Source organism: Barbatula barbatula (assembly GCF_947034865.1).
Source record: "Barbatula barbatula genome assembly, chromosome: 6".
Classification (NCBI taxonomy): Eukaryota; Metazoa; Chordata; class Actinopteri; order Cypriniformes; family Nemacheilidae; genus Barbatula; species Barbatula barbatula.
This window is the reverse complement of record NC_136765.1, coordinates 15,225,101-15,251,565: the sequence shown is the minus strand read 5'-3', so window position 1 is coordinate 15,251,565 and position 26,465 is coordinate 15,225,101. Positions and strand designations below refer to the sequence as shown.

General features: G+C 37.7%; 1 protein-coding gene across 2 annotated transcripts in view; it reads right to left on the bottom strand.

The window, feature by feature from the left end:
- Positions 1–25,600, bottom strand: part of itsn2b (intersectin 2b) — a 30,672-nt gene extending 5,072 nt beyond the window's left edge. The window contains exons 1-28 of one of the 2 annotated variants that reach the window (XM_079457852.1): positions 25,373–25,600; positions 19,569–19,644; positions 18,765–18,857; positions 18,065–18,128; positions 17,784–17,950; positions 16,942–17,151; positions 14,596–14,692; positions 14,329–14,471; positions 13,129–13,192; positions 12,804–12,941; positions 12,569–12,672; positions 10,620–10,882; positions 9,575–9,724; positions 9,346–9,486; positions 9,146–9,233; positions 8,876–9,015; positions 7,059–7,192; positions 5,515–6,278; positions 5,304–5,428; positions 4,490–4,647; positions 4,018–4,114; positions 3,731–3,927; positions 3,378–3,421; positions 3,097–3,263; positions 2,869–2,914; positions 2,633–2,754; positions 1,990–2,086; positions 1,680–1,874 (exon numbers count right to left, since the gene is read on the bottom strand). In XM_079457852.1, the coding sequence (XP_079313978.1) occupies positions 1,680–1,874; positions 1,990–2,086; positions 2,633–2,754; positions 2,869–2,914; positions 3,097–3,263; positions 3,378–3,421; positions 3,731–3,927; positions 4,018–4,114; positions 4,490–4,647; positions 5,304–5,428; positions 5,515–6,278; positions 7,059–7,192; positions 8,876–9,015; positions 9,146–9,233; positions 9,346–9,486; positions 9,575–9,724; positions 10,620–10,882; positions 12,569–12,672; positions 12,804–12,941; positions 13,129–13,192; positions 14,329–14,471; positions 14,596–14,692; positions 16,942–17,151; positions 17,784–17,950; positions 18,065–18,128; positions 18,765–18,857; positions 19,569–19,575 (4,015 nt within the window). In that variant the 5' untranslated portion in view covers positions 19,576–19,644; positions 25,373–25,600. The remainder of the gene's footprint in view (positions 1–1,679; positions 1,875–1,989; positions 2,087–2,632; positions 2,755–2,868; positions 2,915–3,096; positions 3,264–3,377; positions 3,422–3,730; positions 3,928–4,017; positions 4,115–4,489; positions 4,648–5,303; positions 5,429–5,514; positions 6,279–7,058; positions 7,193–8,875; positions 9,016–9,145; positions 9,234–9,345; positions 9,487–9,574; positions 9,725–10,619; positions 10,883–12,568; positions 12,673–12,803; positions 12,942–13,128; positions 13,193–14,328; positions 14,472–14,595; positions 14,693–16,941; positions 17,152–17,783; positions 17,951–18,064; positions 18,129–18,764; positions 18,858–19,568; positions 19,645–25,372) is intronic. The other variant, XM_079457853.1, reaches the window with a different exon arrangement.
- Positions 25,601–26,465: the final 865 nt, after the last annotated feature.

Here is a 26,465-nt window from a genome sequence, read left to right as displayed (position 1 = left end):
GCTTAGTAAAAGGCTGTCCATTTACTGGGATGAATGGTATAAGCATGCTAGCCGAATTGGTTAATCTGTTTTCACCCATAACACTGACACAGACACTAGAGTATTGCAGATTAGTATGATTATTACCGTCAGTACTGACGTCAAAGTTCAGACACTAGCTACAGCACAGCTACTTCATGCATTTTAAGTTAAGTTATATTATCATAATAATAAATTGCTTAATAACAATCACAAAAGAACAAATCTCTATTTTGAATGTTACTCATTTACTTTTTGTAGGTTATAAAGTATGCATTTAGCATATTTGTTCTTTTTATAATCATGTCCTTTTTATAATAAAATAAAATAAAAGGGATGACAAAAATGAGCATAGATTTTTTTCCCAAAGACTTTAATGTCTATATATTTTTTAGAAGAACAAGTGGTTTGATGTATTTGAAAGATTAACAAGAAATTGATATTAAGAGAAACATTCGTCATCAACTATTTTTGCGCTGTGTCCCGTATAATCTACTTGTAAACAAATCTGTTTATACAGAAGGGAGTCATGCACAAACACGGCATAAAACGCAGTAAATATGTAACACCACCACCCAAGGCGAAAGCGTTGTGCTTAAAATAGCAGCTTGAAGACACCACACAGAGTATGTAGTAATACAAATTGCGTTTCCTTTTCATTGTTTTTACATGGTTTACAAACTTTTGAACAATAGAAGCTAAATAAATAATAAACCCCAGATTTAAAGTGTCATTTAAAACCATTTCAAGACTACAGATGAAACAAAAGACAAATTGTTCATTAAAAGCTCAAAATACCTGCAGATATTGCATCGCTTCCCTAAATGAAAGCTCTAAACCCGTACTGAGACGGTTTCACACAAAGTGCAGATTAGTGCATCCTTTAAATTGACCAAACAAAGTGGCACCATCCTAAAAAGAGTATATGTCAAAGCAGCAGTCATCAAGAAGCTTCAGGGTGCTCCTGAATGACTCGTATCCCCTTTATAAATGTCACCCAGACTACCAGTCACGTGAATGAAAAGCTTTGTCGTAGTTTTAAAAAAATGAAGAAATGAATTAATGAGTAGAGAGAGTTAGAAGGGGGTCATTAGATGTGTAAATGCTGGTTTCAGTGCTAGCACCAGCTCTAAAAAGGGGGGATAGTGGAATAGAAGAAATGTGTTACCACCCTACAGAGAAACACAAATGAAAAAAGAAACCAAAATGGGATTAACAATAAAAATATTCAGGTGAGTCTAAACATGGAGAAAAGAAAAGAGTAGCATTGGATGATTATTATTTTTCCATCAAATGTGTAACTGGCAATAATAATTTATGATTATTATTTTCCATCAAACATGTGTAACTGGTAATAATCATTTATGAAAAAAAATCTTCTCCATTCCAACAAAAAATGATCAATAGAGCACCATACAAATGAACATCAAATATTGATAACTGCACTCCAATATTTACAGCTGGATAAAAACAGTACTGCCGTAAATACATAATATCATGTCATACAAGAAAAGAAAAGAACACAACCTCTTAAATAAAAAAACACCTCCTATATATAGGCACCAGGTTATCATTGTAAATATTTATATTCATATAAGGTAAATGTTACTGTGGCCAAAGTTACCAAAAGAGAAAAGTCACATTTTTCAGTCTCTACTTACACTGCTGACTGGGGTCAGAATCTGAAGTGGTCATTTTCACATAGTTGGTAGGAATCAAGCCTGTGACCCCATTGAGTTCTCCTTTCCACCAATCAGGATTACTTTTGTCCAACACATTAATGATCTGGTTCTGGGAGAAGCTGAGCTCATCCTCGTTGGCTGCCGTGTAGTCGTATATGGAGATAACTTGGCAGACTACAGTGAGACACATCAAGAGAATCAGATGAGAAGAGATCACATCAAAATTTTACAATGACTTTATAGGCATCCCAGACAATCAGAATATAAAGTCAAAACTATCTGTTCTTACCAGCTGCAGGCGCAGGTGTGGATTTGCCGCTGTTTGACCCCAGGAGTTTGACATGTGAGGCAGGGAACCAGGCCTTTTGACGCTTCTTTCCCCTTGCCTGCACACACATGGACATACTATGATACACTTCTTCAAATCAATTATTTATGAATTTGTGGTCATTAATATAATAGCATATGTGAAAAATGAAAGAACCCATTAATGGAATCCAAGCTGCCAAAATGGGTTGTCCAGAAATCTCCATTATTTTAAAGTGAATAATATAAAAATTTAAATTCTGTCAACATTAATTACTCTTCGTCATTTCAAACCAGTATGACTTTCTTTCTTCCGCAGAACACTGAAGCAAATATTCTGAAGAATGTTGGTAACCGAATAGCACCATCACCCATTCACCAATTCAGCTAAAAATAAGTCATACAGGTTTGAAATGACAAAAGGGTTTAGTAAATGATGACAGAGATTTCATTTATGGGTGAACTATCACTTTAATGATAGAAATATGACATATTTACTATATTAACAACGCTACAGTATTAATCAACTTGGCGGGTGTGTGGTTTCCAACACACAGAGGTTAAACCAAGCAGAATGCAGGATAAGTGTAAAAACCGTCCCCTTTAAATTGACAGATCTCGCTCACTTGCAGTTCCCCGAGCCACCAACCGGAGGGGTTCTTGTTGAGGATGAGGATGAGCTGACCAGGGCACAGATTTAACTGCTCTGCACTTGCAGCTGTATATGCAGTGGTCACCTGGGCCACTTCTACAAACACACATAACAGAAAACAGCTTCATGTGCATAAAAAAATATGATTTTGTATATAACATTACAATTGTTTATTATTAATAAGTTATTCATCTCTTTAACATGAGTTACCTGGCTTCTTCCCAAGTGCTCCAGGTTTACCAGAGAGACTCGAAGTCTAATGAGAAACCAAACACAAGTTGTAGCATCCCAATACAAAAACAGCAGACAATATGCAAGCATACGTTTTCATTAAATCATGTTTTTCTACATAAAATGTCATGTTATTTATTTGTTAATGCCATATCAGCACTTAAAATATCACGTTAAATTGAAGTCATAAAAGCAAAAATAAATTACATCGGTTTCCTTTGGCTTGACGTAATTGGAGGGGAAAACACCCGATCGGTCTCCTATGCTCCCCTTCCACCACTCGCCCTCTCTCTCCGCCACCAGGATGGTGTCTCCCTCAGAGAAGGTCAGGTCACCAAGCTCAGGACTTTCATACGTATAAAGTGCCACATACTCTGAAAACAAGATCCACATGCAAATGATTAAGGAAAGTTCAACTGGACGCCGACGTGGAATGTGGATGTGTAGAATGGATCATTCAGGAATGCAAATGTAAAAATATGTTTTACCATCATAGGTGGATCCATCTGTAGTATCAGATGCATCGGTAGAACTACAAAAGAAAAAATTACCCCTTCAAGCACCACAACAAGACTATTAAATCTGTCAACACTAAACATATGTTACAAATAGATATTTATGGTAATTTACAACCAAGACAATAAAAAAACAGTGACTTAAAACAAAGGCGATAAAGCAAATCGAGGTTGTTGATTTCTTTTGAAAACATAGGACAAGAATAATTTGATTTAGTACCACATCACATTGACACCTTCCACAGACAAAGTACATGGAACATTCACAGCTACAAATCTATCGTCAAAAAAGACAAGCACTTATTGTAGTTATGTGTATTATTTACTCTGCTGACGCATCACCGCCGCTCAACACGGTTACATAGGTTTTGGGAAACCACCCCTGAACCCCGTTGAGTTCTCCCAACCACCAGTTCTCTTGCTGCTCCAGAACTGTGATGACATCATCTTTGGAGAAGTTAAGATGGTTGTCCGTCTTTGCAGTCCAAGAGCACAAAGCCCGAGCTTGAACATTTCCCACCACCTTCAACACAAATACAGCAACATTAATTCAACATGGAACAAAACGCAACGTGGATATTGAAACCCTGAGTGCTGGAGGAATCCTGCATACCTGAATGTGGGTGGAGGAGGCGGAGCCTGATGCCTGGGTGGGAGTGAAGGCGGAGTTTAGCCGTGATGCGCTTGGCACAAAACCGTCACTCAGTTTGCTGGTGGAGAAGCGTTTTTAGAACATTCCAGATATTGTATATTCACGTATGACAAGATTGTAAACCATTCAATACTCTTATTAATTGTTTGTCTGGCAAACAATTTCTTCAAATTAAATGTATACGATTTAAGCGTTTTAAATAACATGCTTGATCGCTCTTGTATGCAGGAGGTGTGAACTACATATTTACGGAGAACATATTTCACTCCTAACATATTTTTGATAGGAAGTTTATAGCAGTGAATGTTTTTTAAGAGATGGTTCTGTACCCCCATGCACTTTGTCTGTGATGGTTTATTGGGAAATCGTGCATGCAAAGGATTGATACAGATGAACAGGAAACAGAATGAGGTATTTAGTTTGGAGGCTGCACCTGGCGGAGATTGAGACCTGTGGCTTCAGGGCTTTTTTGGCTGTGGGCGGAGCCTCAGATTTGGTCTGCCTCTCCACGTAGCTCTCGGGGAACCAGCCCATCTTCCCCTGGCGACTGCCGTACAGCCAGCCCTGCTCTCTCTCTATGCTCTCATCCACCTATACAAGCATACAACCCGTTGAGCAATTTATTATTACTGTAAACAGAAACTTTTAACACTAAATACTCCCACAAACCCCTAACAAACTACATTCTACTAATAAGGTAGTTTCTATCAAATGTTAGTCAACGTATCCCTTATGTCCAGCGAGTTTATTTGTTGGTCTTATGTTTTTTTTCTAATATACAGAAATGCATATTCTCTTATACCCTGTGGTTTTGCTTTCTGACACATCGTTTTGTACAATAAATACCTTTTGTCTGTTTTGTGGCGTGTACATTTCTATATATGAATACACAAACATACATGTGTGTTTATGTAAGATATATGTATAATATATAGCTACATTTATACATCATATATATATATTACACACAGACAATTAATCGTGTTGGCAGCATTATTTTGTTCTATGTTTGACCATTTTTATTTTCTTTTCATGTTATTTAATGTAAAAAAAATATATATATATTGTATTTATTTTATGTTTTTTACACCTAAAAGTCTAAAATATTATACTAATATAATAATTGTAAAAAATGATATATCTGTTTAAATTTATAATATACTCTATAATAAATCGGATAATGTAATTATATTTATTTTTGTTTCTTTTGTGTTGTTAAATATGACTGAAAAGTCAGTAAAACTGACCTCAATTAGGTCATCAGTTTCAAAGGAGAGCTCTTCATCATTTCTGGCTGTGAAGGGATACAGAGCTTTAAATGTAGTCAGTGCAGCTGATCTTCGGTGCTGTGTACCAAGCGGCTGTCTGGTGCCTGATATCACAAAAACAAAAATCACATAAATATCAAACAATTGCAGTTTTATTTTTTTTAATTCTGTTCATTTCTTCTCTCTTTACCTTTCCTCTCAGCCAGGCCGCGCAAAAGAGCGGCCACAATATCTGTTTTAACAGTGTTCTTCTTGTTCTGTTGATTGTCTCTCAGCTGTGCGGATGCTGCTTCTTCCTCCTGCTGTTTCCTCTTCCTCTCCTCATCCTGTTTCCTTTGTTCCTCCTCCCGACGCCTCCTATCCTCCTCTTCCTGCCGTCTCTTCTTCTCCTCCTCCTCTTTTCTCCTCCTCTCTTCTTCTAGTTTCTTTCTTTCCTCTGCGTCTCTCATGGCTGCACCTTGTGCACGTTGTCGCCTCCTCTCTTCGTCCTCCCGCTCCCTTCTTCTTTCCTCCTCCCGTCTCTCTTCCTCTTTTCTCCTCCGCTCCTCCTCTCGTTTTCGCTCCTCCTCTAATCTCATCGCCTCCTGCCGTTTTCTCTCCTCCTCCAATTTCCTTCTTTCCTCCTCAAGTTTTCTCCTCTCCTCCTCCAATTTCCTTTTCTCTTCATCTCTACGCCTGCGGTCTTCCTCCTCCTCCCTCCTCCTTTTCTCATCAAGTCGTTTCCTCTCTTGTTCTCTCCTTTCGTCCTCCTCTCTGCGTCTCCTCTCCTCCTCTTCTCTGGCTTTATGTTCCCGCTCAGCCTGTTCTTTTGCAGCCTGTAAACGAGCCAGTCTTTCCCGTTCCTCCTCCTCACGAAGTTTGGCCTCTCTCTCCTCCTTGAGCTTTCTCTGTCTCTCTTCTTCATCATGCTGCAGTTTCTCCTGCCATTGTCGCTCCTTCTCTAGTTTGATACGCCTGAAACGCGAAGCAGATGGTAATAAAAGCTGCAATGTTGGATAGGTTTTAAATGTTATGCGCCATGATGTTTTGGATTAAAGATGGGAGGAACTGAAAAGCGTTACACGGGCCGAGTGCACATACCATAAAGTTGTTGTATTGTCTTCTAGCCATTAATCTGATAAAAATTACACTAAAGATAAATTTGCAAATGCTGCCTTTTTAAACTTTGAAACATTCTCTCTACATTTTGTTTATAAGGCGATAAGTGAAAGAAATACCCACTTTACATCAAGCATATCAGATGAGAAATGTAGTCCACATGACGTGGAATCAAAAATCTGTCCGAAGATATCACAGTTAGAATCCTAGTAAATCCTGATTACTGTCTCGCGTTTTTATTAAAGACCATACAGTGTTTTGATGATCACATGAATCAATTTGAACTCCCTTTTAAAACGCTCTTTCAACTAGGAGCACATTCAGTCTAAGTGATGTATAATGTTCCTTATCTATTTGCTTGTCAGCATTTTGTCCTTGATGTGTATGTGTCTTTTTTACAATGTGAATAAGCTTCGCCTGGTTGTGAGTGCAGCTCATCAGTTTCGAAAAAATGTGTTTAATAGATTACCTCATGAAACCAACAGTAAACATGGTCTCATTTTCTGTCTTAAGAAGAAGTTATTCAGAGTGGAAAACACTACTTCTGCTGCTTCACCGGAAGTTGTTCCCAAGTACATTTTTATAGTAGTGCTTTCTGGAAACTTGTGGATAATACATGAAAATATTATATCATACTTCTGCTCCTCCTCTTTCCTTCTCTTTTCCAGTTCCTCCTGCTTGCGTTTCTTAAGCTCTCTGATTTTGTCTTCCTTGATGGCACGCAGTTTTTCCAAAGCAGACTGTTGCATCCTCTGACTCTCTCGGAGATCCTGATAAACAACAACAAGACGATGACCACACATGCAAAATCAAATGAAGCCCCCCCAAATAACCTTAAAATAATGTTTGAGTTTATTTTAAACTTAGTGTCTATGAAAGACATCCCTCATATACATCCAGCAAGTATGTAAACAGCACCTCCAAGTAAATAAATACATAAACAAATATGAAAAATATACATTTAATTATTAAATATAGTTACAAATGTTTTCAAAAGCATACCATTATCTCATTAAACATGACACATTCGAATAAGACCACGTTTGAATTCCTTACCATCCATGTGCGTTAAATAAAATCTCAATATTATGACTAGCTAAACAAGAAAACTTAAACTGTCATAAGATACCAGGAAGAAACAAGGAAGTATCAAGACGAAGGGGTACATAAAGCCCTGTATACCTGTGGCATGCTGTAATAGTCACAAAAAAACTTCATCAAAACTTTATTTACAAAGAATTTCCCCTATAGGGATAGTTCACCCAAAAATTAAAACACACTCACCCTCTTTTCATTTCAAAACTGGAAGAAATAAAGTCATACAAAGAACACAAAAGAAGATATTTGGAAGAATGTTGGTAACCGAATAATGGCTGTACCCATTGACTTCCATCCTTTTGTGTCCATACAATTGAAATGAATGTTTACTGCATTCTTCAAAATATCTTCTTTTGTGTTCTACATAAGAAAGAAAGTCTTACAGGTTTAAAATGAAAAGAGGATGAGTAAATGATGGCAGAATTGTCATTTATAGGTGAACTATCACTTGAATAGTGTGAATCAATTTGAACCATTTTTAAACGCTTGCATGTTTGATTTACAGGGTCGACATTACAATCTGTGGTAAATGACAGGCATGCCACAGATGAAGTACAGAGGTTTAAGATACCACATTATACAACCGAGTTAAGAAAGACAGCTTTCAGAGATTGAAGCTGAGAGATTAAGAAAAGAAAGAGATTTGAAACCTTCAGAAGGAAGAAGAGATTGCTGAGGCAACTGAGTAAAGAGAGCAGGCCTTTAAGCATGCAGTCATCCATTTCCTCAAACTGCAGCGAAAGCCAGGGAGAGACAGACAAGTAGACAGACAGACAGAAAAGCTCTACAGCTAGTGATAAAGACACAGGGACAAAAGCATAGGGGTTATTTGCATTAGTGTAATGTAAAGCAGTCTATATGCTCTTAGCACTGAATGGTTAAGATTGGCTACAATGAAATGCTAAACCACAACAGCTACGAAATGATCCACATTGCTACTGTAATATGACTTTAGGGGTCAGTTCACACAAAAAGGAAGATACAGTCTTCATTTAATCACCCTCCAAATCTGTGTAAATGTCTTTGTTCGGTTGAAAGACATTTGGAGGAATGTTTGTAACCAAACAGTTCAGTTCATGTACTTCCATAGTAGGAAAATTTGCTTTCTAAATTTCGTAGTGAAAAGTAACCCAGAACTGCTTTCCTACATTCTTCTAAATTCAACTGAACAAAAACATGTATACAGATTTGGAACAACATGAGGGTGAGTAAATGATGACAGAATAACATTTTTTGGTGAACAATCCCTTTAAGTCCTGTGGTTGAGTAAGTTTGAATCCTGCGAAGAGTCCGTTTGCTCTGTTCTGATTGGTTCACATGAATTATAGCGATGATTGAGTCATATAAAGGGTTACCTGGATTTCTTTCTTATACTGATCCATGTCTACTAATTTTGCTGCGGTTTCTGTCTCCAAAACAGTAAGCTGTTCTTTAAGCTTTCGACAAGTGAGATCTTTCTCTTCCACGTTCCTCTTCAAAGTGCTTCCAGTCACAGCTATGGCAGGAAAATCAAAATCTTATTGGTTGGTGTTCTTAAAATAGCATTCACAACAAAATCTTTATTCAGAAACAAATTCGATAAATCAAACAATGAAAAATGTTACAACATATTTATATAGACTTACCAGGGAGGTTGTTCAGACTCAGATTGCGGAGTCTTTCGTTTAGTTTCTGCTGCTCGCTGGTCGACAGTCCCAACTTTCTCTTGAATTCCTGCAAAAACCAAACACAAAATCGTTGAAAACAACTATTACCTTCCGAGGTACGTTAAATTGTACATTTTTCAGTTTACAGAAGGCTGTGTGTGCACGTGGGTTGCTCAAACCTCCAACTGCATCTGCAGGGAGCTGATGTCCGTAATGCAGGAGTCTCTTTTCTGGTTGATCATGTCCAGCTCATTTTTCTGTATTCTCTTTTTGCCTTGTGCATCTCGGAGCTTGTCAGAGATCTGTCTCTGCTTGTTTCCCTAAAAGTAAAATGTGAAAACTTAAATCACCTTCATTACAGAGCCAACTGTATTTTCCAAATTAATGTCCTCATCCCACAGGTCTCACCACAGCTTCCAGCTCCATCTCCAGACTCCTCTTCTTGGCCTTGAGCTTGATGATATCCTCCTGCTCCTCACTCTTCTGGTTCTGGAGCTCCTGTTTTCTCCTTTGCTCCCACTCAAGCTGACGCTGGCGTTCCAGCTCCTTTTTCGCTGCCTGTGAAGAGCATCACAGCTGAGGTCAGTGGAAACTACAAATTCTACTTTACCTGTATCTTTATTATCTTCTGCCACTGACATTTATTCATTTTGCATACTTGTTTAATCTGTCTTTTATTTTTATTATTACACAGGGCTCCAGACTGAGACTAAAATGGTTGCAACTATATTATTACCAAAAACATTTTTTTCAGAGATCACCTAGTGACCATGCAAATTTGCTAGTTTTTAAAGTGTTTCCGAAGGAAGCGCAGCATTCAGTGTACGGAATGCCAAAGAGAGAGAGAGAGAGAGAGCTGTGCAGGTAAACCTCGCTTCCCGACCCCAAGAGGTGCAACAGACACTATAGAGGCTGCGGTCTATCCTCATAAGAGCAACTGACTCTCATGCCTCTTAGCAGGACCGGTGCGACTGCCAGATACATTAGCAGCTGGGCTTCTTTCCGCATGCTCAGCACCAGCGCTCTGCTCTCAGTTTTTTCCATGCTCAGCGCACCAGAGCCTGATGAGGCATCACGGAATAGGTGCCTGCAAATCTCTACAGAAAACTCTGCAAACACAACATGACCGCATTAATACAATACGCTGTTTGCTGTGACACATTTTAAAGCAGCCCTAGGGAGTTTTTCGACCTTAAAATAATATCTCTAAAATTATTTTTGTGGTAACTGGACGAATTTTACTTCCGCTGCTATCTAAGCAGCCCTCTATCGGCTAAAATCACACATGTAACTTGTGCGGGTAGGTACACAAGCCCCGCCCATCACCTGCTTTACAGCATACGTCACATTTAGTCTGAAGCCCCGTATTACAATAAATAACTATTATGAATCAATAATGTAAATCAGTAAATGTTCTCTAAGGTGCTTTGGAGACCGATAATGGTATGTTCACCTCTTTCCTCTCTAAATCTCGGAGTCTCTCCTCTTCTCGTTGTCTCTCCAGCTCTCTCTGTCTCTCCAGCCTCTCCTCCTCCTCTCTCTTCCTCTTCAGCTCCAGCTCCCGTGCCTCCCTCTCCCTCCTCTCTAGCTCCTCTCTGGCCTTCTGTGCTCTCCTCTCCTCCTCCCGGCGCTGCTGCTCTAGCAGGGCCTGTCGACGCTTCTCCAGCTCTGCCTTTCCTTGTTCCAGGTTCTGCTTGAACTTATCCTCAAAGGTCACTGGATACAGACACATGCACAAATCATTACAATCACTACACCTGCTTTTGGCACACCAAAATGTATGAGACAATCTGCAATCGTTTATTCTGGCATCTGATATTGCTGTATGATATTTTAAGAAATGTCACAGTGTGTTCATACAATGGAAGTCAATGGAGGCCAATGTTGTTTGATTACCAACATTATCCAAAATAGATATTTTTGTGTTGTGCAGAATAAAGAAAGTCGTATGTTTGAAATGACATGAGAGTGAATAAATGAGGAAAGAATTTTCATAAAATCCCTTTGAAATGCAGAAATTAATTACGTAACAAAATATAAAAGGAAACAGTACCATGGGAAACGCATTGTTTGTCATTATAACTGTGTATTGTATCTTATATTGTTTAATCACTCATACCACACTTACAGTATGAGTGTCACAGGATTAGACAAAACAAGTCTGATCCAGTTTAAATGTTAGTAAAATATACAAACACTGGGTGACTGGGAGGGATAGCACAGGCTTAAAATCAGTAGTGTGCAATCGCAGTCTGAAAAACACAATGGGCCTCATTCATGAAACATGAGCAGGAAACATTTATCTGTTGTTAATCTGTTGTTACATGTTAATCGTTCAAAAATTCATCGCATTTTCAAAATGTGAGTTGGTATGAAATACATTTACACCTCCTCCCTACCACGTGTAAATGGTGAGCAAGATATTCAAAGGTCCTGTATTAATTTAGACAAACTGATGACACTGTGTTTTGATGCACTATGTATCTTAATGATATTTCACAAGTTTTTCGCTCTTTAATTTAGGCTAAAACCGATATCAGGTCATAGTCCCGTTTTACACAGCCGTCCGATAGCAGTGGAGAAGGGCCAGGACAAAGCACCAGACATTATTTTTACATGGCTACAAATGTTTTGGTGGAAAAATGTTTTGGTGGACACATGTTAATTCATTAATTTATTGCATATAGTCTATTAGTACAAGCCAGCGGGGGAGTGGTGACAATCGCATTAGGGCATAGTTCAGGGCACGTCATTAGATGCAGGGCTCTCCAATTCTTTAGTTTGTTATCACAGATGCAGAACACCACAAAGCAACTAGGTATTGCAAAAAGTCAGTCGTAATCATTTCAAAGAGCTAAGACCAATCGCCTAACAAGTTCTACACACGTTTATTCGAATGGTTTGTTTTCCCCACGGCATAAAAGGATATTAAATTTCTGTGGGCATTCCTGGTAGTTCAGACGATCATCTACACCCCCTGATTAACATGTAATTTGCATGACTTTGAAAATGAAAAATAAATAAAAGAGAAAATAAGATGTTTTTCCACATTTGCCTTTTCATATTGGCAGTCTTGCTTTGATATTCTGGTGAAAATTTAATGTTAAAATCACCAACTGCATTTTCTTTTTCAATTTGACAGGGACAACACAATGGCAGAGTAAAAATGAAAATAAAACAATTTTATTTTGGCACATATTGTGTGCGCAGTTATGTATAATGAAATTGTTAATTTGGTTTTAGTTTTCCTCATTTTATGTATTTATTTAAATTTAGCAGTATTTACTTTCTATAAGAAGGCACTTGTGAAGCGTTTGAAAAGTTGTGTAAAGGTGGGAAGTGTTTCTGTTGAAAATCTGAGTCATAGATGTTTGTATTATATAATGATAGGTGGGGCCCTACAATTGTTCCTTGATTTCTGTAGAGGCTCAGTCTCGTAGAGGTCCTCAGCTTGAACAGCGTAGATAGAGGGAGTGGTTCCATTAACAGAGTCGCCAACCTTCCCCCTAATTATTCCCATGGACAAAGAGCGAAACATATTATTAGACACTAATTCAAAATGTATTTGACACTCATGACATCATTACTAAATTATCAATGCTTGGTATATAATGTAAAGCCAATCAGACAGCGATACCTTAAAGATGGGGGCACCAAATCTGAAGGGAGCGCCAAAGGCAAGGGTTGTCCCATTTTAGCCATGTCTACCAGATGCATAGCCAAAATAAACTCGTCAGCTTTCAGTTTACCATCCTTATCAACATCAGCCAGATTCCTGACAAAAGCACACAAACAATTTGCAGACAACAATAGTGATGCATGTTTTATCATTTTTGATCTGGCTTACATCGCTATATGCACACGTGCATTTTCTGAAAACTAAAAAAAAATGTAATCCCTGTGAGTGACATTTCTTTTCATAAAATGCTTCATTCAAATATTTGGGGAGGGCAAATTCATACCATATGGTAGCCAACTGCGTCTGAGTAAGCAATGTTGTAGCCATTGCATTTCTCACTTGAGGGCCTGCAGACGTAAATACAGATTAAATTTTTTTTTATCCCAAATTAGCATATTCATTCAATTCATGAATCATTTATCATCATTGTTACAAAACAACAAGATACCTTCAGAGCGTCAATCGACAGTGTATATACGTAAAGTGCAGATGGATAAGAATGTACAACAGCGACAAAAGGCACAATATTGTCAGCAATGGCACAATAAACAGTACAAAACGACATGTGGCAGGCAAGGAATACAGTGTATGAGGTAGAGAAACCAAGTTGTAACCAAGAGATGTGTATCATTGTGTGTGCTGCAGTAATGCAGGCCTTTGCTGTACTAAAATAACTGGTCTGACTGGAGCTGGCTGATATTTCTAATGTCAATGACAGCAATCTGCTCAAAATATCTTATTATACAAACACAAAGGGGAACCTTCTTAAATTATGCCTTGCTAACACTCAAGGCAGGTGTAGGCTTGAATTTAAACAATATATAAACCCTGTGAACTACACTGTATGTTGACACAATACAATGTCTTTTCTGACTTTCTCATTCTTTAGTAGATGTGTCATGTTTGAACTATGCAAGTGATCTCAGTCAATTCTTGACAAACCTACCGCAAGCATGGATTGTTACTATTTATACCTTCATCTAAAGTGCCTAATACTATATTTAACACTAAGATGACGAAAACAATAAACACAGGATTTTTGAAAATCTTATCCACAGGGATCGTTCATAGAAACCTCACAAATCCTCATGAAGATTTTAATGACACAGTTTTGACACTATTAAAGGGATAGTTTACACAAAAATGAAACGTCTGTCATCATTTGCTCACACTCTCATTTCAAATCTGTGTGACTTTCTTTATTCCGCAGAACACAAAAGATGATATTTTGAAGAATGCAGGTAACAGAACAACGGCGTTACCCATTGACTCGCATTGATTTTGTGTTCATCATACAATAGAAGTAAATAGGTACAGCCCATTTTTTGGTTACCAACATTCTTCAAAATATCTTTTTTTTTTCTGCAGAAGAAAAAAAGTCATACAGGTTTGAAATGAAATGACAAGAATGATGACTACCCCCTTAAAAATAACTATTTTTATTAGCACCTTGTTGTTTTTTTTCAACAATAATTCTAAGTACCTGTTAGATAACCGGTCATTTGCTTATCCAGGCCATTGAACAGCTGCCTGTACTTGAGCCGTGATGCCTGTGGGACGGCCCAATCAGAGGGGCTGCCCATAGGAGAGTTGCTGGCCAATGATATGGAGGGGGAGGAGTTTGAGCTGCAAACAGAGGATCACAAATCTGTAAATTTGAGTGTGGACAGCTCTACTGCACAGAAGGTGCTGTAGATTGAATAAACAACAGGTTACAAGATGCATAAAGATACAGCACAGGGTTCCTCACCTGCTCGATCCCAGGTCCAGCAGGGATGGAGTAGTGTTGATGGGAGGGGCCGAGAAGCCCAGTGCAGGGGAAGAAAATGAACTTGACAGAGGGAGAGCTATGGAGAAAGACAAACAAACATGTCCATAAAAAACATAGCCGGTGAGCTCTTTCAAAGTATAATATATATTCAGAATAATGAAATAATACACCACAAGCAAACTAAAACCATGTTTTAAAGCATTTAATAATAGCTCAACAATCCTACTCTTGAAACAAATAAAGAGTTGCTCATTATATCATCACATCCTGAAGGTATGAGCTGACCTAGTCCTGAAACAGGAAGACTAAAGCAAAAATAACTAAACATATCACTTCACCTCTAGCACACTCAAAGAGACTATTTATTTATATCCATATACACAATGACGACATATATATCTATACAATTATATATATTTATTTATTTATGTATTTATACAGCAGGGAAAATAAGTATTTGCACATCAGCATTTTTATCAGTAAGGGGATTTCTAAGTGGGCTATTGACACAAAATTTCCACCAGATGTTGGGATCAAGCCAAATATTGAATTCATACAAATAAATCAGAACATTTAAGTATACAAGTTGAGTCATAATAAATCAAGTGAAATGACACAGGGAAAAGCCTTTGTTGGTGATTACAGCTTCAAGACGCCTCTTGTATGGAGAGACCAGTGGTCTGCATTGCTCAGGAGTGATTCTGGCCCATTCTTCCACACAAATGGTCTATAAATCTTGAAAGTTTCTTGGGCCTCTTTTATTAACTTTGATCTTCAGTTCTCTCCATAGATTTTCTATGGGTTTTAGGTCAGGTGAATTGACTGGGCCATTCAAGCAGCTTGATTTTCTTTCTTTAAAACCACTTCATTGTGTCCTTGGCCTTGTGTTTGGGATCATTGTCTTGCTGAAATGGCCACCCTCTTTTCATTTTCAGCTTTCTGGAAGATGGCAGGACATTTCTCCATTCATCCTGCCTTCAATAATATGAAGTCTGCCAGTACCTCTTGCTGAAAAGCAGCCCCAAACCATGATGCTTCCACCCCCAAACTTAACTGTTGGTATGGTGTTCTTGGGGTGGTGGGCAGTGCCATTTCTTCTCCAAACATAGTGTGTAGAATGACTGCCAAAAAGTTTAATTTTGCTTTCATTTGACCATACTATAGTCTCCCAATAATCCACAGGCTTCTCCAAATGCTCCAAATGAGATTTCTTTGCTTTTACCCATCATGAAGTCTTTCATGTGTGCCTCCTAGGTAATGAGAAGCCTAAAGGACTAAAGCAGCTGATATCAATACTGATAGGGGGCAGAATATCTCTCTCAATACTGACAGATTTCAGGTGAGCTCCTGGCTTTATATGCCATTTTGCACATTGTTATCTTCATGTGTTCAATACTTATTCCCGGTGTCATTTCACTTTATTTATTATGACTCAACTTGTATACTTAAATGTTTTGATTTCTTTATATGAATTAAATATTTGGCTTGATGGCTACATCTGGTGGAAATTTTGTGTCAATAGCCCATTTAGAAATCCCCTTACTGATAAAAATGCTGATGTGTCAAATACTTATTTTCCCTGCTGTGTATATATATATATATAAATATATATATATATATATATATATATATATATATATATAAATATATATATATATATATATATATATATATATATATATATATATATATATATATATATATATATATATATATATATATATATATATACACCATTATGCTATTTAACACTAATCTAAATCAAGTACTGGAGTTAATCCTAAAAACTGATGCGCTAAATCTACCATTAGTCATTATATAATTCTTTTATTTAGTTTTTTGAGATAAACTGAGGTTTGGAGAAGGTCCCTAATGTCATATCCATGTAAAGGACTTAAAATAACTTAAGCGCTTAAAGATCCCCAAAACATTATTTAGGAATGATTTTTATTTTTAATTTATAAAATCATGGCAAGTTTTTTTTATTCATATTTAATTATTTTTTTAATATATTTAAACTTTTTTTATAGCCAACAAGCTTTAGCTTGGTCAGCCATTAAAAGTGGTATCAAAAAGGGTCAATTGATTGGACACAAATCTGTTTAGTGCAAGATGAGTCGTTCATGTTTTTGGCCCATTTCCCAGGAAGAGAAAGACTACAGCATTAATATTTAATGTGTATATCCGCAAAGTGAACTTGGTCAATCTGCTTGCGTACGCCTAGATATAAATTAACTCTTACACACAAAACCCCAAACTGGTTTCATAGGCTCAATAAACGCCCCGAAGATTTGACAGGTGTGTAGATGTTAAAATATATCTTACTTGAGTTGAGAGAGATGGGGGTCGGTTGTAGATAGGCGATAGGTCCGTTTGGCAGAGCTGGAGTGCTGATCATTGGAACGGACAGGCCTGTGCCCATCATAGGACTCATGCCCAGCATGGGGCTCATAGTGGTCAGGGTAGAGGTCATTGGTATAGGCGTCAGAAAAGGAACGTTGGGCATCATGGGTACGTTTGGCATTGTTCCTATACCTGCAGAGGCAAAAGGGCAAATTTACTAAATACATCTGGACTGTCGGAGCATCTGAGAAGCCACAAAATGCTTTTTGGTTATTCTTCTTATAGTGGGAACAATAATTTTATGTAATGCACAATTAAATATAAAAAAATATTAAATGTGACGAATGTGACAGCCTGCAGACACGTTTGTTTCTCTCTTGTACATTTTGAAGGTCGTGGTTATAGCCACCTGCTTCATATTGCGATCAAGCTGTGCACCTGCTGTCCACCTGCATAACAAGGTTTCCTAGCAAGTGAGGAAGAAGCTTAAAACGAACATGGTCAAGATTTCTTGAACCAAGGGCCATTTCGTTCTTGCATCACCCTTTTCCATACTCTCTGATCTACTGAATTAAAATCAGGCCGCTTTTGGTCCTTAACAAATCTGTTTAATATCTAAACACAAGTTTTCACCCGCTTTATCTTTTGCCAGGGGAAAAAGTAAGCTTTTTAACTTTGATATCCATGGCCTTAGCCAAGCACGAGTAACACTTACATCAACACTAATCTGTAATTACAATAATCAGCTGTGTACATATAACCACAATACCGAATGCCATATCAGATCACCACTCTACTGGTTATTGTGTAAGCTGGCAGCGTACCAAGAGGTGTTACTGGCATGGTTGGAGCTGGCACAGGGGGCTGCTTCATGATGATGGGCAGAGCAGGTGGAAGATTCTGTCCCTGCAGTTTCATCTTGATCAACTTCATGGCTATAGAAAACTCCAGCCGATCCATCTTACCATCTTTATTCATATCAGCCAGGGACCTACCACACAAAACACAGGCAACTATTAGAGCAGGTATTTGATCCAAGACGACTTTCATCAGGGTTCCAGTTTTGTTTTGAAAAAATACTGCTTGATCAGGAATGACTGCTCACCAGATCTCAGCTAGCACAAGCTGAGGAAGCCCAGACTGTATGAAGAAACTTCGTGCCTTCTCAGCTACAAACAGAAAAAAATGGTAAAAACAGATAACAGAAAATTCCTTAAGACAAATTATGTTGTGACCATGTAGTAAAGAAAATTTAAATATAAAAACATGTTGGTGGCAAATTTATATTTGTCTGCAATGTAATTTGAAGCATAAACCATTACATGGACCTATTGAGAAACTCTGACATTAAAAATGGATATACATTTTAAGGGATAGTTCACCAAAAAATGTAAACGCTGTCATGTGCTCACCCTCGGATTGTCTGTATACAGATCTTTGTTCTGCTAAACACAAAGGAAGATATTTGGAAAAAAAGGCCGTGACCGAGCACTCTCATCCGCATTGACTCCCATAGTATTTATTTTCCCTACTATGGCAGTAAATGGGAGACGAGATCTGCTCAGTGACTGACATTCTTCCAAATATCTTCCTTTGCGTTTAGCAGAACAAAAACATTTATACAGGTTTGGAACAATCCGAGGGTGAGTACATGACATAATTTTCTTTTTTGGGTGAACTATCACTTTAAATGGAGAAAACATTCTTTGTGTCCAACTTTAACCATTTCTACCCAGCAAGTGAATGGACTGAAAGCATTAACCAGAAAATGATTTAAACACCAATATGAGATCTCTGATACATACCCGTCACAAAGCCCTGCACTGGGGAGAGGGTGTCAAACTTCTGATCATGTTTGTCCCTCTCATCTGGAGTTATAGCCCACATACTTCGACCACCTTAAGATAAACAAAGAAAAGGAGGAGGAAGGTGACTAATAACTAGGATAAAAAATATTATGTATTAAACGTAGCTAAATCACATGCGCCGCCCTAGATGCACTGTTATTCGCTTTGGATTCTGCATGCTAAATCAATGCCACCCATTGACCAAAGGTATTAGGCTAAAACCTGTTCATGGGGGTAGATGGCAAAATATTCTTATGGGTGCAATGCAGGAATAAAATGTAAAAAAAATACTCATGATCAACAACCGAACAAACTTTAAATAAACAAACAAAACTTTAGATATACAGAACATGTACTGCATAGACTATTTGCAGCTGGGATGGTTTGCTTATACCATAAAAAAGCAAGCCTTTATACATTTAGATAGAAGATCCAAAATACAAAGTCAATGCGTGTTATAAGTTTTAAATGGTGACGTGTCTGTTTGACAGATTGCCTGCTGACAGGCAGTAATAGCTGCAGTGTGTGAGAGACCAATGCAGCTTGTGCTGTATCAATGCGCACACACACACACACAGTCACCTGCGTGCACGCACGCACATGCACACGCACAGTACAAACAAGAACTGCAGATGATGAATAGGAAAGACTCATGCTGTAGTGACATTACAGGGCTAAAGGTTCTCTGTGTGCACACATATTCTATTGGTCAGAGCACGTGGGCAAACACACACACATAGAAATATAAAGCAGAGCTCTTACCATTCATGGCTGCAGGTGGCAGGGATATGAGGAGAGCGGTCCTGATCTCCTCGTCTCAGCTGGCTAGCCCAGTCATCTGCACAACACACACACACACAGAAAGGAGAAATGTCCACCCATTAATAATGCAGGCAAGGGAGTGCAGAGCTGTCGCTATCTCCATCCTGCACTCTCAGAGAGAGAGAGAGAGAGAGGGGGGGGGGGGGGGGCGAGAATCCAAAATAAAGACATTCAAATGCTTTCCGCTGAATAATAATAATAATAATATGTATCGTGCAACCACATTGTTACACTGTTATGTATTACCAGCCTGATCTCATTGTTCATACGTAGGTATTTTTTATAGGTTAAGTTTACAAGCACAAATAGTACATTTTTGCAAGTGTTTATTGATGAAGAAACGTAAAATTTGCACGCAAAATTACTGCATATTTTTAGCTAAAAAACGCAAAATATTTACAATTCTTGTATCTCATTAAGATATTTGTATCACTGCGTTTCAATAATTGTATCGATAAGCAATTTATTTTTAGACCCCTTAACCTACACCCAAACCTTAACTTAATAGCGGATATAAAAAGATATAAAATGTAACAGATCAGAAATACCAAAAGTAGTCCAAATTACGATGCGTTGCAGTCGCAGTCCTCTCTGGTGGAATACGACAGTTTTGTGTGAGGCACAGAGCAGAATTTTGGTTTGTTAATCACTGAAAATATCTGATATAATCCTGATCCACTTGAAAACACGCATTTGTCCTACAAACACACCTCAGCAGAAACACGGGCTGGGCGGATATTTTCATCCTGAAGTATCGATACTTCAGATACTGAGGTTGTATCGGAAAGGATCAATCCTATCATTGAAATATCGATACAAGTGTGTTTTTACTACCGATTTTATTTATTTACTAATGTAGCTAATAATTGTATAATGACTAAAAATGATTTCCCATACACCTAGTTTTGCACACGTCCCTGCCCTGCTGTGTTATGTAGTCCACTATCATGTGACTCAGCAGTGCCAAGCACAAGCACGCAGATGCTGCTGCAGCCAGCGAAATAAAGAGGAGCACCGTGTTGAGTTTTCACCTCGGTGAATGAAAACACTGCGAATTGCGATGTATGGCAGTGGGCCTTTTGGGGAAAAAAGAATTTAAGTACTTTAGTATTTAAGCTTCTCAAACAATTGTGTGCACTTTGTTTATAAATTCACTTGTTCACTTGGGAAACGTGTTAATTTGTTCAATTATTGTGTCTAAACATAACACTGAACAAAAACGGAAAAGCAGTTTTAAAATCTTTTGTTCTTTAGTAATAATTTTTCTCTAAGCTAGAGAAGTAGAACTGGGATGGGAGAATTTATTTTGTTATATATAATTTTTCTGTTCTGTTAATCTGTTATTGTTACCTATTTATAGTAATAATTTGGTGCAAAGTTCATGTTTGCAAATTCTATTACAGTAACAAATAAATATATAAATATTTGGTTTAAACTATGTCCCGTCAACATCTACATAATTACATGAGCACAAATCATCAAAATATTTTAGTGGTTATGAACATTTATTCAGATATAGCATATTAATGATGATGATTCCTAATGATTTAATCTACAGGAAACTAAATGTAAGTTTAAGTGAATGTTTCTTAAAGTAAAAAGTATTGGTATCAATATCGCATTACGCAATCTGTGACCAATCCAATGAGGCGAGAGCCTGTCGTAATGGTTTTAACTGACAAGCGTGTGAGCATTGCTGCTGCTAACGGTGGCTGCTCAGAATGGCGATGACCATCGCCAAATAACGGTTCTGTTCCTCACAGCTGAATGGATTCTGAAGATATGGATTACATCTGACGAATAAAATTGATTCCTTTTGTAATTAGTTTGTGTTTTGGTGTATTTTATGGTTCACCGCATGTTGGAGAAAACGCCTTCCATGACAAACAAAGCAAAGATTACATGATAAGTAATGGTTAAATGATTGCAGAAATGTTAATCATTTTAAGAGTTAAATCTTGTTTCTTCTAAACGAGTTGGCAGCAGAAACCTCACAGAACCAGAATCATTTCATAAGTAAACTATTAAACTTTAAATGCCAAATAAATACAATATAATAAAATAAATATGAATGCAGCTAATACGATGTGCATTAGGATTGATTTATACGTCTGTTAAGTTATTCATATGAAAACAAGTAAAGCCTTATGTATCCTCAATACTGCGATTAGATGATGTAAATACGTCAGTGTTTTCAGTTTTATCGTATGTAAGTAAATATACGTTTTGTAGAACCACATTTTACACAAAATACATATGAATTCTCATGAGATCTGTATTGTACAGCTATGGTGTTTTTTAAAACTAAGAAAAAGAGATGACAAACATTTGTTTCCGTTGTTTCGTTTCTGGCACATAGTGAACTGCTAGTTGTATAACTAACAAAGTTAGCTAGCATACCCAATGCGTTCAAAAGTAAACATTACATGGAAAATAACCTTGTTCCCCAGTTTCTGATTTGGGCATACGTTTTTAGACACAAATCATAATCCATAACAACAAAAGAAAGTCGTTTTTAATCTCAAGTGTTATGAAGTGAAATGCGAGCATTTTTACTGATGGTTTATGTTCAGTCCGCTCTTTGCTCAAGTGTGTGTTAAAATATCAAATTGGAGACTGTATTCTGTCAATTCTGGCACAACATTATTTTTTAAACTCCTTATGTAGACGAATCTGTGCTGTTTTGTATTGGCCGCCTACAGTTTTCCATATGTTTTGCCTCCAGCTAATGCCGTGACACAAGCGGGCATTTGTGGCGCAAAAGGGGTCTATTAAACCTTGAATGCTTTGTAACAAATTTAAGTATTACTTTAATTTTAGAAATGGTTCATGTTTGGGAAATTAAACTGTTATTTTAATATCCATTTCATTTTTTACATTTAGTTAATGTTTTTGATATTGTCTAGTCAAACAAGCATCACATATTTTAAAGAATCGTGAGTCTATTGTTACATCCAAAAATACAAAAGTATTTTTTACTTTTTAGAATATGTCTGACAATAGATATTTCACACATTTACTAGAATATAATTCTAGATTGCGAGTTAATTGATTATATAGGGCTGACACGCTATTCCACCACTATATATTTTATGGTAGGTTATGTTTACGTAAAAATATGTATGGGAACAACTCTTTGCATTTAAGTTTTGATCAACCTGTTGGCTGCAAAGCTCTCTACACAGAGCTGAAATCCAAACACACAAAAAAAAACATTTACAGGAAACAGAAGTTTTACTCGGGAGAAAACAATACAGTGTTGTTATCTACAACAGTTCACAAATATCTAACCACTGATGTCACCCTTGACCAACCAGAATAAATCACCTTCAGAGACAAGTAATACAGGCCCCATGGTAGCAATACAAACCAGTAGTAATAGATTTAAATCACACAGAGTTGCTGACAGGAAGTGATGTAACTTGCATTGTTGCAGGTCTGTGACAGCAGGTCTATGGAAGAGAATGCAGTCAGACGGGACAACCTTCCAAAATACTGCCTGGATGGGGGATGCTTGTCGTGTCTCATATCGCCATTTCTTACTCTTTAACACACTGGTAGTACTCACTATTTGTGGGTGAAAATTACAAGACTTCCACAGTGTTACATTTATTTTCACTTTTTGTTTACATGACAAATTATTGTGGTTAAGATTAATTAACATAAGAAGCTCCAATAAATACAGCTGCCATAAGCAAACATTGGCGCTGCAGTTTTTGCATTTCGCAGATTTGCAGTTTTCACACTGACTATTATGACTTATCTTGCAAAAATGAAGAGCATCATGGTTGCTTAGCTTTCTGAGAGCTAGTGAATGCGGTCAACTGCCACAAATGTTGTTAAACAGTGGTTAGAACACATCATACAAGTCCACCATTAGAGTGAAACATTATATAATACAGAACTTTAATTCTGCCATCTACTTTCATCCACATTAAAACAACCTGTGACACAAGGGCTGCAAAGACAGACCATGAGGTCATATCTGGGCTTGTCCCACCACCTCCTCCTCTACCCTATGCGTGATTTAACTACCACAAAAGAACGCAGGAAGTGGGAGGAAAGCAAAAACGAAACAGGATGTAGAAAAGTCATAAACAATATTGTACAATGCTTTGGTACCATGAACGTGTCAGTAGAAAGGATATTTAAGCCACACCGAGACCAACAAAACAAGTGTCAAACCCCTCCCACTGAATTCTCACTTCTGTGAAAATGAAAGCATTGATTGAAGAAGAATGTGTAGTCCTTTGATTAATAAAAAACACACTAGGCCAAAAAAGCTGAGGATCCCTTTATGCGTATATACGCCGCATTTGTATTCCTTTGCCGTTTTTTTATTTAGGCTTAGCAAAATGATTCATTTATGATGTAAACCAAAAAAGCCATTCGGTTTTCTTTCCCAGGGAAAAAAGTCCTCTCTGGCTTTATCTGCAGAAGGCCATGCAGGTCACGTCATTGAAACCTGAACAAACAGTCAGACAGCTGTCAAGACATCGTACACACACTGTTCATAAACAACACAGAAATGCAACATCGCCAAGCTTCACATAATAATGTATTGAAAGGGATAGTCTATTGAATGCAGCAATTATTTAACTTGATCTTATCTTATGTTATTTCCATAAACCTGGGTCAGTGGGCTTTAAAAATTAAACAAGCACTCTCAAAACAAGGCTGACAGGATAGATCATTTCTGGCCTGTATCGTTTCCATTTGTGATGAATTTACGAACATTGTCAGCCTATGATCAAACGCATCTGATGTTAAACAACACTACATTACAAAAACTGAATCTGGTGGATGAGAAATGAACACAGAAGCAGCACAGCCATGCCTCCATTGACCACAACCTGAAGCACGAAAGACAAAACAAGTCTTAATGGTTGTTCTTGTTTAACTCTCATTTAAAAATGTAAAATCTGTCTTCATTTAATCACCATTGAGTTGTTGTAAATAAGGACAGAATTTTTTGGGGTGAACTCAACATCTGTGGCTCAATTGCGGTACAGGACATAGGTCGTGGGTTAAATTCTCAGGGACCACAGATACCAAGAACAACAATATGTGTAGATTAAGAGCATTGTTGCTTTAAACAAAAGCGTCTGTAAAATGACAAATGTAAATGCATATCTACATAGGACTGTGCACGCATATCAACCGACTAAACATGATCCATGGCATTGAGAGGCTGACAAAAGAAAACCACTTGAAAGATTTTAAACACTGACCTCACTCATGGATATCAGCCAGAGACGTAATGCCCAAAACTGATGCACACGCCTATGGTGCCCAACAACGCTGTCGGAGAAGGCAGCACACGACGTGTCCCGTTGTTATAACATTTATGAATCATTGCAGTAGAGAAACGAACATAAACGCGAACAAAACTCATGTTTACGCTTCATTTCTGTAACTTATGTGAAACCCTGGCAGACGAGTTTGGCAGGTTTGCGTTAGGAACGTGTGCTTGAAGGCTATTTGAAACAGCACTTGAAATTAGACTTGTGTTTGAAATCGAGTTCATGATAAATGTAACGCGAAGCTTTAAAAGTCTTTGAAGTGTGAAACTGGACACTTCCAACACCGACACAACAGAAAGTTAAGAACCGAGAGAGCTACACAAGAAACGTTCAACATGCATTGAAAACAACCTCATAGCCGAGTATGTAAACGTTGTTAAAGCACACACGCAATTAAACTATACGACATTCAAGTAAGTTAGTATTACATGAGGTACTCACATTACACAACAGTGGCATTATAGACTTTGCGAAATCTTCTCGAGAGGAAATAAATCCTTTTTCATTGTCGTATGAACTAAAGTAACCGTGAACGGGTCTCGGGGTCTCTGTAAGGAATCCGAGAAGTGTTTAACTGAGAATATTTGACAACCTGTTGCTGTGCAGCGCTGTCACACAAACAACATGGCCGACGACCGTGCGACGTGAGCGAGCGCGGAGCCCGGATCAGCCTTTAGGCCGATGGGAGGGGCTTTCAATGCAATTCTGTTGTCTGCTGCCCCCTCTCGGCTTAAAAATAACATTACATCGAATAGGTCTGCGTGTGTGGGTGCATACGAGTTGATTTACAGAAGTAATCAATTAGTAATTCATAATGGGACTTTAAAAACAGACGTAAGGCGTTGTCTCATAAACGAATATGTTTGGAGTCCGAGGACGTAAACAGCTGTAGGTCCCAATAACGTGTTGTTCTTCTCGGACATATTTTGAACGAAATGCAGGCAGGCATGTACACTTTTCAATTTTTAAAACCAGCCTCCAAAGAGAATCATGTACAGGCGGGACGCTGGGATATCCACACACATTCAGTTTGATATAAACTGAGAGTAGCTGTCTAAGTCAACGGGAACATTTTGTTTTTGCACAACAAACTGACTCTTTGGCCGATGGAGTGAACATGAACGTATTCATGCACGCGGCGTTTCTGGACACCTGCTTGCCTGTAAGTTAATAGGCGGATAGTATTATCATAATTAAAAGTTTAAGTAAAACGCTAATATAAATAAAAACAAATACATCAGTGGAGGTTTCTACACTTTAAAGTTGATCTCACATATTTTATGCCAAACGCCACAACGGGGCGCACTTCACCCGGTTGTTTCCATAGCCTACAATTACCACATTTATCATTTGCATTTAAAAGAAATATATTTATATCAACATTTGGCAATTGGCATTGAAGTTGGTAATTAAGCAAAAATATATGATGGACGCTACATTTAGCACAAATATGTCAGAGTATAACTTCATCTTTTTACTGATACTGCGGCATTGACCTTCGGAAGAGTTTGAAGAGCTGCTCATCTCATCAGTT